Source organism: Pteropus medius, unplaced genomic scaffold (genome assembly GCF_902729225.1).
Source record: "Pteropus medius unplaced genomic scaffold, Ma_sr-lr_union100, whole genome shotgun sequence".
Classification (NCBI taxonomy): Eukaryota; Metazoa; Chordata; class Mammalia; order Chiroptera; family Pteropodidae; genus Pteropus; species Pteropus medius.
Window position 1 is genome coordinate 5,681,833 of NW_024351647.1, and position 16,642 is coordinate 5,698,474.

At 37.4% G+C, this 16,642-nt stretch overlaps 1 protein-coding gene and 1 long non-coding RNA gene across 2 annotated transcripts in view; one reads left to right on the plus strand and one right to left on the minus strand.

Annotated features, from left to right (window-relative positions):
* The window catches only part of FMN1 (formin 1), a 370,346-nt gene that overhangs the window by 74,805 nt on the left and 278,899 nt on the right, over positions 1-16,642 (minus strand). The window contains 1 exon segment of the mRNA XM_039843982.1: positions 13,350-13,442. Coding sequence (XP_039699916.1) covers positions 13,350-13,442 — 93 coding nt within the window.
* Positions 1-16,642, plus strand: part of LOC120587227 (uncharacterized) — a 71,875-nt gene that overhangs the window by 29,829 nt on the left and 25,404 nt on the right. The gene's annotated exons all lie outside the window — the stretch shown is intronic.

Below are 16,642 nucleotides of genomic sequence, written 5' to 3' on the forward strand. Positions count from 1 at the left end.
TATGTCCCGAAGAAGTTACAAGGACCAGAATAAACACATTTGCTATTTATCTAACCCCTAGAGATAATATGGATCCCTTTTCCGAGGGCAAACACTAATGGTCAACTTTGCAAATCTTGATAGATTAAGTCCAGTAAAAGCCAGAACCTACTAGTTAAGAGTCTAGATATCAAAGCACATTAAACCGAGGAACAATCAATTAAACACTGCGGCAGCTTGCCTCCAGGATGCCCACCATCGATCCTTCCCTTCCTTGTATATTGGCACTGCTCTCCACAGAGAGGTGAAGTCTGTTGCTCCACTCTTGAAATTGGGCTGGCCGGTGACTTCTTTAACCAAAAGTGACACAATGTTTTATCTCTAGCCTTTAAGAGGATTAGCAGTTTCTGCTTCCTTTTTGGGGGAACAGTTGCTCTGGAAAGAGCCAGCCACTATGTAAGAAGACTAACTAACCCACGGCCACCATGCTGTGAGGAAGCCCAAGGGACATGGAGAGACTGCATGGAGTAGGAGATGTCCAGCCAACCCACATCTCTGCCATCCATCCCAGCTCATGATCCAGATATGTCTATGAAGAAGTTTCAGATGATTCCAAATCCATCTACCTACTGACCAATCGCATGGGAAACCCAGAGTGAGAACCACCCAGTTGAGTTTAGTAAATAAACAGAACCGTGAGAGAGAGTAATAAATTATTGTTTCAAGCTACTAAGTTTTGAAGTATTGCTTATGCATCAACAGATAACCAGAATATACCCTAAGGATTCCTGATGCCCACAGGCTATAATCACTACTGGCAAATATAAGTTCCAGAGGCAAAGACTGTGTTCATTTTGTTCACCATTGTACCATTGGCAGGTAGCACCATCTCTAGAACATAGTAAGACCTAAACTAATATTTGATGAACAGTTGAAACGGTTATATCTGTAGCTATCTGACTAGGTGGCTGACATATGTTAGCTGATTTGATTATCAAAACAACTTTATGGCATTGGTGTTATTATCTCTATCTTTGAGTAAATTTCTCAAGGTCAGACAGTTAGGGAAGGGATTTGAACTCAGGTTTGTGTAATTCTAAAGCCAACCTTCTTTTCACTGGAGTCTCCCAGGAAACTATAACAGAAACAACAAGAAAACATTCTGAAGGAGATACAAAACCCATCCCTTGAATCTTACCCAGGACTATCAATCTTCACTAATTGCGGTCAACATGTTGGAACCTATTTCACCATATGAAGCTCAGACAAATTACAATTAATGCCACAGCTATGACTACAGACTAGGAACCAGTGCCAGAGGAAGCTTAAGTTTAAGAAAGCAGATGATCACGCACATAATATTATGTTAGCAATTATGCTTAATCCTAGAATCATGAAACTGAAGGGAAGATATTAAGGAGAGAATAGTGCCCTCCTGGGAAGAATAAAAATTTCAAATAGATTTTTTTCGCAGATTTCTGCATTACCAACTTGCATATATTACACTCCCCTAGAATTATTATAATTACTCACTCCACATTTCGTTTATTTCAGCAAGGAACTGGGATGGTGTGATGAGCTCAGTAGGCAGATGGTTTGTTAATTTTGATGAATAATTTGAATGTCAACAAGTTGGTAGATTCTAGGGGTAGAAGGGAAGTGGTAAAAAACAAGGTTCTGGTGCCAGATTCCGAGGTGGAGTGAGGATGTGCTATCAAGGACCAGCACTTCAAGAAACTAAGCACTTAAATTTTGCTAAATTTAGGAAAGGACGTGAACTTACACTGCATATTTCCTATAGTGAAAAACCATTGCTTATCTCTGCTAAAAACAGTTATGATCTATTCGAATATACATTCTTAAATTTTCAGAAGAAAAATAGTAGAGGTCAATCAAAACTAAAATATAAACAGTAGTAGAGAAAGGTTTATATATTTCTTCTCAATTCAAAACATTCATAAAAGGATTAAAGAATTGATCACAGTCTCTAGTTTCGGCTTGCAATTTTTAAAAGTCTCATCATTCTCCCATCTCCTAGAAAGCAGAGTTTGAATGTTCTGGTAATTAACAGTTATCAAGGATAGTTAAAGTTGTTTACTCTAGTGCTGTTTACTGACTTTTTCAATCACTTTTAGCCACTGAGACAAGGCACTAGAACTCTTTGTGGGTCTCGAGGATCGTGTGTTTGCAGTTTGGCTCAGCGGCCACTAGGTGGTAATATTGTTGATTTGGGTAGCCATGACATGAGATCCACAATGCATGCCTTCTTTAATAGAATTATGTACGTACTTTCTATCATTAAGATGTAACTATAGAAATTTAAATTATATTTTAAAATAAAATATTTTAATGGTAGAGGAATACAATCCTGTAGAAAAGCTCCATGCATATCTGGTACTTTTGAACTTAAACTAACGCTGCCTACCTGATTTTGACTCTAATTACACAATGATCAACAAATTATAAAAACAGGAAGCTTCAGGTCTTAAGGAAGTCCAGCTTATAGTCACTGCTTTTGGCTTACTTTTAAAGGAGAAGAACAAGATGAATGTGATTTTCCTTCTAGTATCTAAGACCTTTCACTGTAATTATTTATTTGCCATTTGAATTCGGATCTCCCCCTATTCACACCATTGGGAAAGTAACACTTCTGTGATTGAGTTTCTGAGCTCTACCCTCTGAACTATCTGATAAGACTGTGATAAAATGACTGAGAATATAACAGTAGCAGTAGCTGCTGACATATAGTGCCAGGTCTGTGCTAAATGCTCTGCATATATTATCTCACTCAGTCCTGGACTCCTACTAGTGCTACCACAATACTTCTAAAGCAAAATGAACTCAGCAGAAGAAACAGACCTGTACTATTTGAAAGAATGTAGAGGTCTTTCCAGAGTTGTACATTACCTTCAAAACCACGTATTATATAATATGTATTCTGCAAAATAACTCCCAGAAAGCAGTATAGGTGTTAAGTTCTTCCAGCATGGAGAAGACAATAACTGAGTAATTCAAAGAGAAGTCATGTGACAGAAACTGCAATCAATCACTGATTAAAACCTCACTGATAGTTGTAAAGAATCCAAAGAGGAAGTGGTGGCTGAGCCAACAATTACATGAAGCAATTTATCATGAAAACAACTATTATGCAAGAATTCAGAGCTCAATACTGATTCCATAAAATACTTAACTGCTTGTCACCACAATTCCTTCCAAAGTACAAATGAAAGTTCTCTTGTTACAGTTGGGGAAGGTAGTACGGGGGTCTCCATTTGGACTCCAGGAATGGGAATCCCTGGGGTTAAGCTGTGGTGGACAAGTCCGCTGTTCTCACATTTTTCTCATTTAGATGGTGAGAGCAAATGCTTATTTCTAGTTACCCACAAGGGCCTTGGGACATAGAGAAAATAAGTGATTTTCCAAGTTACTAGGATGGCACAGTACCAACATTGAGATTGAGATCGCACTGACCTTGAATAAGTTACTGAAATCCTCAGACTCAGTTTCCTAATCTGGAAAGCTAGGAATAACAAAATCAGCTTCAAAGCATTGCTGCAGAGATTAAAGGAAGCACTGTGCTTCAACTGTTGAAGTCAAGAGGCATCCTTTTAACTCCCTGAACGGAACACTTGAAGGAAATTTTAAACTAAATTGATGTTTCTCACAGAGGGTTGTGATGGGATAATAATTATGCTCTAAAAATAACACATTGTGTATTTATTAATGCTTTAATATAAAACCATGTGATGGTTTTATGTGTATGTTATCTCATTTATTCTTCATAATGACAATATACAGTAGATACTACTATTCCCATTTTATAGACGAAGAAAAAAAAAAGGCTCAGAGAAATGAAAAAATCTGTGCAGAGTCACACAGAGAAATTAGTGATGAAGCTGGGGTTTAAATCCAGGTCTTCTGACTTCAAGTGAAATGCTCCTCCTGCTACATTTGGAATACTTAAAAAAAAAAGACACTCCTCCCTCCCCCTACTCCCAACCCCCCGCCAGCCCCCCGCCTCAAAGTGAAAAATCCTACTTAACCTAAAAATATACATGCAGTCATGACAGGAAGGCTAAATAGTATAATTATGGCTTGGAAATAAAACTTCAGAAGTTACTAAAAACCTGTTTCTGGGGGAATACAACTTAGTTTCCTTCTAGTTTTCCCCAAGACAAGCCAATGAAATGTGGAAAGAGAATTCACAAGTGGACAAAAAGGTCTAGACACAGAAAGAAAGAACTTGGCTCACTTGCCTTCATTCCATACTTCTACTTGGGGATGTTTCTAGTCATCAGAAAGGGTTTACTGTAATTACAGTTCCAGAATCTCAAAGCATCTTGGATTCTGCCACAAGGGAAATGAAGGGATCACATCGACACTGACAATACCATCATGAGGTGAGCCCCAGTAATATTTTAATACCTACATCGTTAAAGGCCCTACTCAAAGTTATAAAAATCTACGTAAGGTACATTCCCTGTTCTACTAAAGCATCTTTGACTCATGAGCTTGGAGCTGCTGCCACGCACGCATGTATCTTAATACCTGCTGCTCTAGAGAAGACAGTAAGAGTTAATAATCCTTATCCTACACTCCCCTTCAAACCCAAACACCTCCATCTTTCTGCCACTTGCATGTAGTTCTGAGGCGTTGCTTAAAAACAGGAAACAAAACTTTTCTTTCAAAAATTAGTTAAGGCTTAAAATGAAAATGCCCATAGAAGTCAGATCCTGATAATGGTCTTGAGATACAAATGATTAATAACTAGTCCTAACCTGTGGTTAGGTTTAGAAGGTGGTCTGTGTCCGGGTAATCTGAGATGTAGATCTTACTTTCTCACCCTGTATGTTCAGGGAAGAGTCCACTGAAACATGTACGACTTTTATGTACTGGAGAGGTAAGAGGACCCAAATGAAATAGAAAACAGGAATATGGTAACAGGGAACAAAAGATGTGGAAAATGCAACACACTTTACATATTACAGCAGAGAGGCCTCTTCATGGACACTCGGCTATAGCCATCACAAGAGAGTGATGGAATGTTAAGCAAAATCTGTGTGTGTGTGTGTGTGTGTCCATGTGTGTGTGTGTGTGTGTCTGTGCACGCGCGCGCGCGTGCGCACGCGCACTGGGAAGACTCCATTGCCTCCCACTGAGCAGTTGTGGAAGGGTATTGAGGAGGAGGAGGCAAGGTACTAGCTTACTGATCCAGCTCTCCATTGACAAGAGAAGGAAAACATAAAAGGCTCTCAAGTTTTTTTTCTAAGTCCAGTCCAGCCTCCAAATGCGGGAAAGAGGCTCCGAATGAGAGCACTGAATTTTCAGTCCTTTGGAAATTGAACATGAAGGGCTAGGTTCACCAGTCTAAGGGACTCCGACTGGTACCAGGGTGGGGGAAGGCTGAAAGGGAAAGCAGTCTTGAAAGAAAAAATTTAAGTGCAAAGTACCATAGAAAGTTGTTTGTTTTAAAAAAGAAATTATTTAACTTTTTAAAGAGGTACATATCGGTTAAAAGATATATGAAAAGTCCGCATACCTAGCACCTCTGAACCCCATTCACTCATTTTCTATCCATTACAGAAATAAATCTGTTTGATTATTTTCAGGGGTAATAAATACTCTAAATATTTAACAACAACGTGGGTAACAACTAAACAGAACAGACAACCTGAATGGCCAGTATGGTAAGGACCAGTGGACTATCAACTCTAGATTAGTTTATTTGTCCTCAGAGATTTTTGATAAGTAGTACCCATTTTTTCTTCTTTACTTAAATGGTAATATAATATACCTACTATTCTGACCCGTGCTTTTTCCACTTAAAATATCTTAGAGATTCTTCCCTGTCAATACATAAAAACTTTTCTTATACTTTTTTGTTTAAAACAGATACTTAGTATTCCACCATATGGAAATACCGTAATTTACAATTCCAATTTTGATGGTCACTTAAGTTGTCTCCAATCTTTTGCTGTTGCAAACAATGTTTTTTTCATAAATCATTTTGCATGTGGGAGCATATCTGAGGTTACGCTTCTAGAAGTACAATTGCCAAGTCAAAAGACATACGCATTTGTAACTTTAATAGATATGGGCTAAATTGACCTCAATAGGCTAAACTGACCTCAATAGGAATTGTAATAACTTACACTTTCACAAACAACCTAAAACAGTGACGTTTACCCTACTACAATGCCAACATAGTTTGTCATCAAACTTGTAATTCTGCCAATATTACAGATGAAAGATGGAATTTCAAAGTAATTTATTTTGTATTTCTATTTTGAGAGTGGCATCTTTTCATACACTTAAAGAGCAGTTTCTGTCACTGTTCATATTATTTGCCTTTCTTTTTATTGGATGTTCTTTTCTTTAAATATGTCTAAAAGCTCTTATATATTAGATAGATTGACTTTTTTGTCTATTATATAAGTTACAAATTTAGGACTGACAGTTTTTTTTATTATATTAAGAAAGCATATGTTACTTAATGTTTTATTGAGCTTATAAGTGAAGAATGGATGTTGAATTTTGTCAAGTGCTTTTTCTTTTTACATCTACAGAGATGGTCATGTGTTTTCTTGTTAGAGTTATCAATAGTAAATTATATTGATAGACTTCCCAATATCATATCATATCCTTAAGTTCTGGGAATAGACTCCATTTGATCATAAAACGTACTGTTTTATTTAAAATTTCAAAACTACAGTGAGATTGACCTGTAGGGTTTTTTGTTTGGTTGGTTTTTTAGGGGAGGGGACAATCTTTTCTGGATAGTTTTATACATACATAAAAATAATTTAGATATTTTTATTCTTTTTGCAAAACTTTTCATTGGAGAGAAAGAAAAATAAAAAGAGAACTAAAGTTATTCAAAAGATATCTTATTAGATGCTTGGCCAAAAAGAAAAATTGAGTCAATTGAAGATATAAAAGGAGTGATGAGTTAGGGGGAGAAGTGAGAGAAGAAGAAGAAAGTGGGGGGAGAAGGAGAGAGAGAGAAACCTATTTCGGTGGGGAGGGGAAATATGTGCTCTTTGCAGAAATTTATGGAAAAACAAAACAGAACAAAATAAAAACCAATGATTCAAACTAACTCTTTCAGACCATAATCTATTGAAACCTCTGATAAGATAGTTTTCTCTACCTTCCAGGGATTGCTACTCTGTGACTTCAGCGACCCAGAAATCACAACAGAGTATCTTAATTCTTGGCCATTTGATATTATTTGGAGCCATCCCTGCTGGTACTCTTTTGAGTAGTCGTGAGGTATACAAAAACCTGGTTTGGCCCACACAGAGCGTTTGTTCCCCCAGCCATAGTCCTTCCTTCCACAAGCTCTGTAAAGAATGTAGGAATTATTTCCTCTCACAGGTCATACTGCCCAGATCACTGACCCATCAATATCCTGTAACCATAATGCTTGAAAGGATTATACGCATATCTGTAACACAGAAAGATGTTTTGATATCCAGGAGGTTTGAGCGCAGACATACATTATAGACCAAAAATGTATCTCACCAGATTCTGGTATGATTTACCAATTCTAAATGGATTTAAACAGGAAATTCATAGAGGGAAAAAGGAATAATAGTCCCCAGGAACTTTATAAGACTCGGACTATTTGTTCATTAATTCAACAATTTTTTAACACCTATCATGGGCCAGGCTGGTCCTAAATTATATTGGGATGAGAAACTGAATAGGACAGATAGACATAGTCTCAGCTGTCACAGAACATTCTGTGATATTTATATTATTATTATTTTTTTGCATTCAATGCGGTTAATCAGTTAGTGGGCCTTTTGTTTTGTTTTGTTTTTTAGTTTTGTAAATTTATTTGTTTATTTTTTACTAGAAAATGGTTTCTTCACATTAAGAATATCTCTAATCTCAGCTGGTCAAAGAACCTTAAGACTAGCATGGCCTATTCAGATTCGTTTTGATTTGGTTCCTTTCATGGATGCCAGGTAAAATTAATGGAGAATGAGATAAGACCAAATGTGGGAGAGTGCTGGTATTAGCACCAGTTTAGGTTTCAGCCCTCCCTGCCAAAGCTATAAATACAAATGACCAATTTAACAGCATGAAAAAGACCACCTACAAGATCTATACCTGGGACCTAATCAGTTGCTCTGCGCCTTCTTTCAATTATAGGATCCCTGCCATGTTTATGGGGACTTTTAATGTGAGCATCACATTTTTGAAGGCCATATCATTATGACCATGTTTGATCTGAGGGTGGGAAAACATGAGCTCAAATAATGCCTGCACAAGGTTACTCTGAACTGAGCTGTAAATTGGAATCCAGAAGAGCCTACTGCGGAAAAGAAAAACCATGTAAGGAAAAAGTCTCAGATACTGTGGAGATTGCTACTCTGAAAAGTGGTACCATTGAAATTACTTTCAATTCTGTGCAGGAAATGAAATTAGTTAAGAACAAGGACCACGGTTATGTCAAATAACACTATTTAAGGACATTTTGAGAAGGGAAGGATGATAAAAGACATAAGGATAAACACATCATCCCCACTTGTGTGTGGCAACAGGGTATGATTTACAAAAGAAAAATTAAATCATCATGATTGTTAGAAGAACTGAATTGCAGCTCATGTAAAAGTTAGCCTAACCATGAAATCAACAGAGTCACAATGCAGGTATGTGACCTCTCAGGCATAAAGAATGCAACTGCTTAGGACTTTATGAGTGATAAGGCTCCCTTAGTAGAAAAGTGGGGGGAAAAAGTGGATTTCCTGCCAAATACTCCAGTATTATTGAAGTATGGAAGTATCTTTTCTCAATTATGGTTATTATATTACAGAGTGCTCAAGTACTCTGCTACTTCAGGAACTTCTCATTCTATACCGTTTCTCTGTGCTATCTCATTCATTCCTGCTGCCCTCTAAAGTCTCACTCAGTGCTCTCCCATGAACCCAACATCTCTACCTGTCTTTCTCACAGATATATCTAGTCAATGTGCCCAGAGTTTTTGTCATTGTTTTCCATCCCAAATCTAGTCCTCCTCCTCAGTATCCAGTCAGTTATCCAAGCAAGAAAAAGGAGTTATTCTTTTCTCCAGAAACTTTCTGAAAGTTTGTTTACTTCCAATGGGTTATCTAGTCCCATAACTCCTAAAAGCTTTATAAATATGTCTCTTCCTTTCTTATTTTTACTGTGATTGCTTTTGTTCAAGTTCTTATCATCATTTGCTGAGACTACTCTCCACAAGAGCTCGATAGACTGGTTTCCAGTCTTTTACTATTCCAAATCTTCTTTATATTGCTCTTAGTTATAATGTATTTCTTAAAAACAAAAAGCAAATGATCTCACACACCAAAACAAACAAAAAGAACAATGTGACCACATCACTCCCATACGTGCAATTTTTCAAAGGCTCTGTTTCCTGTAAGACAAAGTTCAGAAATTTTAGCAAGTCATATTGTGACTCTCCTCTCCTTCTTTGGTCCTGTGTTCTTCCCATACACCCTGTGATCTAGCTACACCAAGTCTCCTGCCATTCCTCAAACATATTGTGTCTTTCATCCTGAGAGTCTCAATGTTTTCCTCTGCCTGGAACATCCTTCATAACTTGTCAGCTGAGAATTCCTCATCCTCAACTTCTTCATCTGTATGACAAGGTGAAAATACTGCTTACTTCAGAGGGTTGTCATGAAGACTAAATAAGAAAGATGATCTTCTTCTCGTAGTGTCTGGCATACAGCAGCACTCACCAAACATTAGCTTTCACTGTCACTGTTGTCATTGTCGTTATCTTGTTATTTTCAAATTTGAACAAAAACATCTCCTTTGCAGAAAGTCTTCCCTGATCACCTGGAAGTCTTAGGCGACCCTCTTCTCTAAACCTGTATGCCTAATTATAATGCCATATTACATTAACTTTGAAATTGATGGAATTTTCATATTGAAGCATCTCTGATATCAGGATACATCTCATTATCTGTGACACATCATGGTTTAATTACTAGCAATTTTTATTTCTTAGTAGTACTTGTAATAATGGTGTTTCTTGAAATAAATGGCATATTAGATGATATACTATACTTAAACTGTATGATAATTGCCATAAAAATTTGATTATTCAGGGTGGAAAATGTCTATTTAGAGTGGATAAAAAATCCTATATTTTCTATAAATAAGTGAAACATCTTTGTAAAAAAAAGGACCACTATTTAGAACTCCATGACAGCCAAGAAATATCCCACTTGCGTATCCTACACCTTGGCAAAGCCCCAGCCCCTGAACCACAGAGAAGTAGCCTGATGAAGTAGCATGGCAGCATCTCCTTCAGTTAAGCTGAACAATGGCCAGACTCAGAGCAAAAGTGGGCAGGAGCTAGCTTATGAAATTGCATTCCAGTAACCCAGGATAAAAAATGGAGAAGACAGAGCAAAAAACTGAAGAGGAGAATAAAGGAATGAGATGAGAAATATCAGGAACTATGCCTCTAGACTAGCACTATCCACTAGAGATATAATGTGAACCACATACCTATTTAAACATTTTCTAGGCGCCATGCTTAAAAACTAAAAGAAACAGGTAAATTATTATTAATAACATTTTATTTATTTAACCTAATGGATTTAAAATATCATTCTGATACTTCATTTAAATATTATCATTTAAAATATTATTATATTATCATGTAACCAACATAAAAAATCAGAAATGAAATGTTATGTGTTTTTTTGCACTAAGTCCTCAAAATTCACTGTGCATTTTACTCTTATACACCTTGGATTAGCTACATTTCAATTACTCAACAGCTGCATGCCATACATGGTGGACAGTACAGTTCTAGATTGATTTCCAACCAACTTAAATAATGAGACAACAGTAACAGGCTGATTCAACAATGGCTCTTTTGACCACACAATACTGGGCACGTTTAAGATTCCTACAGTATTATACTTTATTTATATATTTTTAAATTCTTTATAGAATGGCAATTTTTCTTTAAGTAATCTTTGTGCTTTGTTTTGGCTGATTTAGTTTTAACCACAATTTGAGGTTTGTTCTAATGCCTCATATTCCCTTCACTATGTTGGTTAAAGGAGAGCTGACTCCTTTATTCAGTTCCATCTTTTCCTAACAGGATAGTCCTGGGGGAGGGACAAGCATTTATCACAGTGCCCAAGGTAGAGCAAGCTCTGAATAAGCATCTTTGAATACACATTGAAAGGTGAATTAAGCTAGACAATAGGGGCTTTCAACCTGAGCTACACACTGACATCCCCTGGGGAGTAAAAAAAAAAAAAAGCTGATGCCTGAATCCATCCCCAGTGACCCAGTGAGGCTGGTGATAGGTCTGGAGTTTGGCCTGGGTGTCAAAATTTTAAAAATCTCCCCTAGGTGATTCCAGTGTGCAGCCAGGGTTGAGAAACGCTGCTCTGGGGCTTTCTTAGAACATCTTTCCATGGCTGCTCCCTTGCCTCCCTGACATGAGGTCCACTTTGCCTTAATTGTCTCTCTCAGAACAGACCAGATGTTTGAGACCTAGCAGAGGAGAAACTAACACAAAACCTCAAAAAGAATTTGGAAATTCCTTCTCCTAGGCACCGAAGAAGATATTCAAGTTCTAAATCTATTCATATTTATTTTTTTCCAACAAAACTAATAAAAGTCACAATATAAGTTTTAAGATGCTAGCTAGTTTAAGGAGAAAGGGTTAAGACCACTATAGCATATAAGCATAAAATACCCAGATGTACACATTGTAGAATTTTCTACATCTAGAATAATAGCAATTAAAAATAAAAAATGAAATCTAAGTACATATGAGCCTCATTTCAAGTTAATTCCATAGATGTCAAAAGCAGACATTATTAATTGGGGGTCAACAAAGGAAAATATTTCATGCTTTTCTTCAGGTTATACTTACATGGCATAATCATAAAGCAATGCATCTATTTTGATAAGTCACATATAAAACCCACCTAATTTTAGTCACATAAAACGTAAGTGTTGGTATCACTGTTGCTCTCAAGATGGCATTTTGCTTGATGGCATTACTTCTACCATGTATGAGGTTCAGCAGTGGCCAAGAGAGAACTGTGACTTCTACTTCAACACAGACAAGTTCCGCCAAGGAGAGGGAAGTAAGCTCCACACCAAGGGAGTAGCTGGAATGGAGTTCCTCTGACTCATGGACTAAGAATTTCCCTGCCAACTCCCGAGATGGTTTGGCCATACTGTACAGATTCGCCCTCCTTAATGGTCTTTTCCTGGTGGTGTGGAATCATGTGGCATTTTTAATAAATAGAAACAGTATGTTGATATATCCCCAGAGGTTCCTACGTGCATTTCCTCTGGCTTTCTAGCAAACATAAAAGCTCCCTCCAACTATCCCACACTTATTTTTTCTCTTTATTGAGATATAATTGGCAGATAACATTATATTAGTTTAAGGTGTACAATGTAATGATTTGATATTTCTATATGTTGTGAAACGATCACCATAATAAGTCTAGATAACATCTGTCACCACATAGTTACAATTTTTTCTTGTGATAAGAATTTTTAAGATCTACTCTGTTAGCGACTTTCAAATGTACAACATAATATTATTAACTCTAGTTAACATGCTGTACCTGACATCCCCAGGACTTATTTATTTATAATTGGAAGTTGTGCCCCACACTTCTTTTCTGTTTCACATCTTAAGTTGAATTTGAGAAATCGGATTAAGAAATATCCAAAAGGCATTAAACTTCCACATTCACTAACAGGGATCCACAAAAGTTCCCTAATCCTGCCAGAATCATGGAGGAGAAAACATAACTTGGTAGGCTTTCTAAGTAAGTACTGGGACTTGTACATATCACTTCTTTCTAATCCCAAAGGGCTGATGGGTGCCAAGTGATTGGATGAGTGGCATTCACCTGGCCCCAATTTTCCTTTCTAAAAAGCAATGAAAAATATAACACAAGTTTCCAAATTGCTATATTCATAAAGCCAGGAAGATAATCACCATCCATCTGTCCAGACCCACTGCAAATCTGAAATGCACTGAAATGACTGTACATGTACATCATTTGTCAGTTAACATGTACTAAGGATCCTCTTGGGTTCAATGAAGAGACAAAATAAAAAAGTCTTCTCACCAAAGTTTACAAAAACAGGAGTACTGTTAAAAAAATTAATATTAAAACATTTTTGAAAGATGATATAAAAATTATAGGGCAACCACTACATGGAGTATGTAAGCACCATGGGAAGATGAACTAATGCAATCTTTGGGACTGCCAGCGGTCCGCCAGGACGCATGGGATCAGTAGGCCTCTGAGAACGGTTGTGGAATAAAGGATGCCTCAGAGTGTCATGTATGTGCAGCTGACACAGCTTCCTACCTTTCTGGAAGAACTCTTCTAGTTTGTCCTTGAAAGGCTGAAGATACTCCTTTGGCGATTCCTTGCACACCACCGCCATCTGTTTCTCACTTGCTGTGAAGAGAAGTTTGGAATTAGACTTCCCATGAACACGTATTTGCTGAGCCTATGCTCTGAGCTATGCACTTGGTTATTAATTGTGCAAAATATTAATCAATCACTGTTTATCCAAATTCAAAGGGGACAGGGCAAAAACAGAAACGACACAAATGAATAAACAAAAGTAATTAGTTCACTTTAGACCTTTCTTCAGGAACAGGAAAATGTATCACCTTCAACTTTCCTTTCAGAGATGCAGTGAAACCTCTGACTTGGGACAGGTGAAGTACTCTGCTTTTGGTCTCCCAAAAATAGAGAGAGGCAAAAACTACTGAAGGACTAGTCCCAAGGATTTAATGGCCCCGGCCCTCTTTAGATCATACTCCACAAGGTGAGTATGAAATAGATTTTGCAGCAATTCCCAGGCACTCAAGTCACCTGGAACCACCAAATTGGCAATTCTTCGGGGTGACACCAATATCCAAGCATGAGAACTAAGCCCAGGTTAGGGAGGACTGCCTCTCTCTTCATGCTTCCCATCACCTACCCTTTCCATTAATATTCCACTAACATATGTGACATCATTTTATATGTGACTTACTTCAGAAAAAATATCTGGAATTTAAAATAGATCACTTTTTTGATAATCAAGTCCCCTCAAATTAGAGTTCTGGCTTGGTGATATAAAAACCACAATAATCCATAGTTCACTATTACAAAAGGCAGTTGACCCAGGCAAGAGGCACTTCCCCAAGCTTTCTACATGTTTGTGCCAGTGGCAGAAATGCACTGGGAAGAGAACGGCTTCATTTTCCCAAAGCTAGAACTAAGTCATGATCACTTTGGTGTGTTGAACATGGCCAGAAATTACTGAGATGTTCTTGTCCAAGAGAACATATTAAAGGCTTGGATATTCACCATAAAGAAATCATGCCACCTGTTTTGAAAAATAAAGAAACCTATATTCCCTATCTTGGAGGAATTTAAAAAGCACAAGGTAGGCATTTAGAAGAAGAGAGTTAGAAAGGGGGCCTTTATTTGTGTTGGGAAACTCATATCCAATCATTTGATGTTTTCAAAATTAGCAACCCAGAATGTTTCCTATGTAAGCAAAGCAACAAACCTGTCAGCACTGACACACAGAAAATGCAAAAGAGGCCGGCCACTCAAGTGTCCCCTGAAACTAGTTACCAGACACTTTTCTCTTGCAATATTGCCAACTCTGGGAGACTATACAATTGTGCTGAAGATGATAGTATGACGTGAGGGAACTGTGCCATTTTTTGAGTCAAGTTCGGAATCAGCTACATTCTCAGAGGCATCTACCGGGGGGTCATGAGGAGAATCACGGGAGGGGCCTAAATTTGGGCTCTGTGTATTGACATTGTTCCTTTCTAAGAGTTTTTAACGGAGTTTATTTTAAATATCTGTGATTAGCTATTCTGATAAGCATAACTATGCTGTCTATGAAACCCTGTCCATCAGAATGCAAAAACTTTTTCTTAATGATCTATCTCACTGAAGAAATACAAATCTTACCTGGAACAAATGGGAAACAAATTCTATAAAACCAGTCAAACCATTATTTCAAAATACTCCCTTTCTTCACATTTTCACCTCTCTTTCTCAGCTTATTTGTTCTCTCTACAATAACTACTTAATAACTTCTCTCCTATTATCAGGTTTCTCTTTACCTCTTCCCGAGTAGATGGGCCTGTGGCCAAATGATAAGTACCTCCTGCCCACCACTCTTCTCTTCTCAATATAGTGGTGCCTTGGGCTGAAGTGGTATCAGAGAGAGAAGGAAATGGACAGAGTAGATGGAGCTGGAATATAATGTGGAGGCAGAACAAATAGGTCTTGCTGATGACGTTAATACAGGGTTGAGAAAGAGGAAAAGATGAGCAATGTGTGGCTGGAAGTGCCATGTACTGAGATGGGGAATAGTGGAAAGAGTTATCATTTTGGTTTGCTCTTGTTTTGTTTTATTTTGTTTTCAGGGAAGGGAGACCAAGTTAACTTTGAGGCTTGTTAAGTTTTCTCTCATCTCTATGAATTACAAGGCAAGACTGTCCACTGAAAACAAAGGGGAAAAGGTATAAAACAAAACAAAAGTATTGATGGGTTCTCACTGCTAATTCAATCATATTTCAACTCCCAGGCCTGGGATTTAAGGTCTTTTCCATTTTGGTACCATTCTACCTTCCAGCTCTATTTCGTGTATATATTTGACCAACCTAACCAAAATTATTTCCAAATTACATGAACCAGAGGTCCCAGTTCCATATCGTCATCCATATGGTTCTCTACCCATTCTGTTATCATCCCATACATACTTTCCATTGCATTTGACAAAGTCTGTTCATCCTAAAAAAAAAGTCCCACCATAAAGCCTTTTCCAATCTTAAGTTTTCGCATCTTTGAAACATCTATAGAGTATTTATGTTTTACCTTTAATTATATTTATTTTTATACTCATATTAATCCCTGCAAATCATCTTGCAGGTTTCATTTACTCATCCTCAAACTTCTCCAGATAGCTCCATGCACATCTTGTCAAAGCATAAGATTTCTTCACCTTAACTAAAGTCTTATGTGGATGAAAGTTGAAAAAAATTAGCGATGTTGACCCAGACTCAAAGTGGGCCTCCTCATCTCTTTCCTCCCTTTCCAGGAGAGGTGCACCACAGGGTTTCGGTCTCTTCACTCTACGAACACTGTGCTTGCCCCGAGCTGATTTGAAGGGCTCTGTGTCTTTAAAGATCCCCCAGAACATCCATCACTTCATGCTTTAAGGTAGCAAATCATTCTCCTGATCGAGTAGTTCCAAGAAGCAAAGGCATAGCAGAAGACTGGTCAGTTGGAAGATGTCTGCTTTCAAGAATCAGCATTTTTCAATAAACTTTCATGGCCACATAAACTTTTCTGATGTTAGCCATCTGTGATTCTGAGAACGCAGGTAGCCATATTTAAAGAAAAGCCAGAATTTCTCATAATATAAATCGGAAGTCTTTAAAATTATTTAATTAGCTCTCTACTACATTCGAATGCCAACAATTTCATTTACAGAGAACTATTTTTCATGAACACAAATAATACATGGTAAAGCATACAGGCATTTTGGTAATAGGGCATAATTGAAGACATGACAGTAACTTCTCCCTAGCAAAAGCAATGCTGAAAGTAGAGCTTCTCTACTCAATTACAAAAGCAAA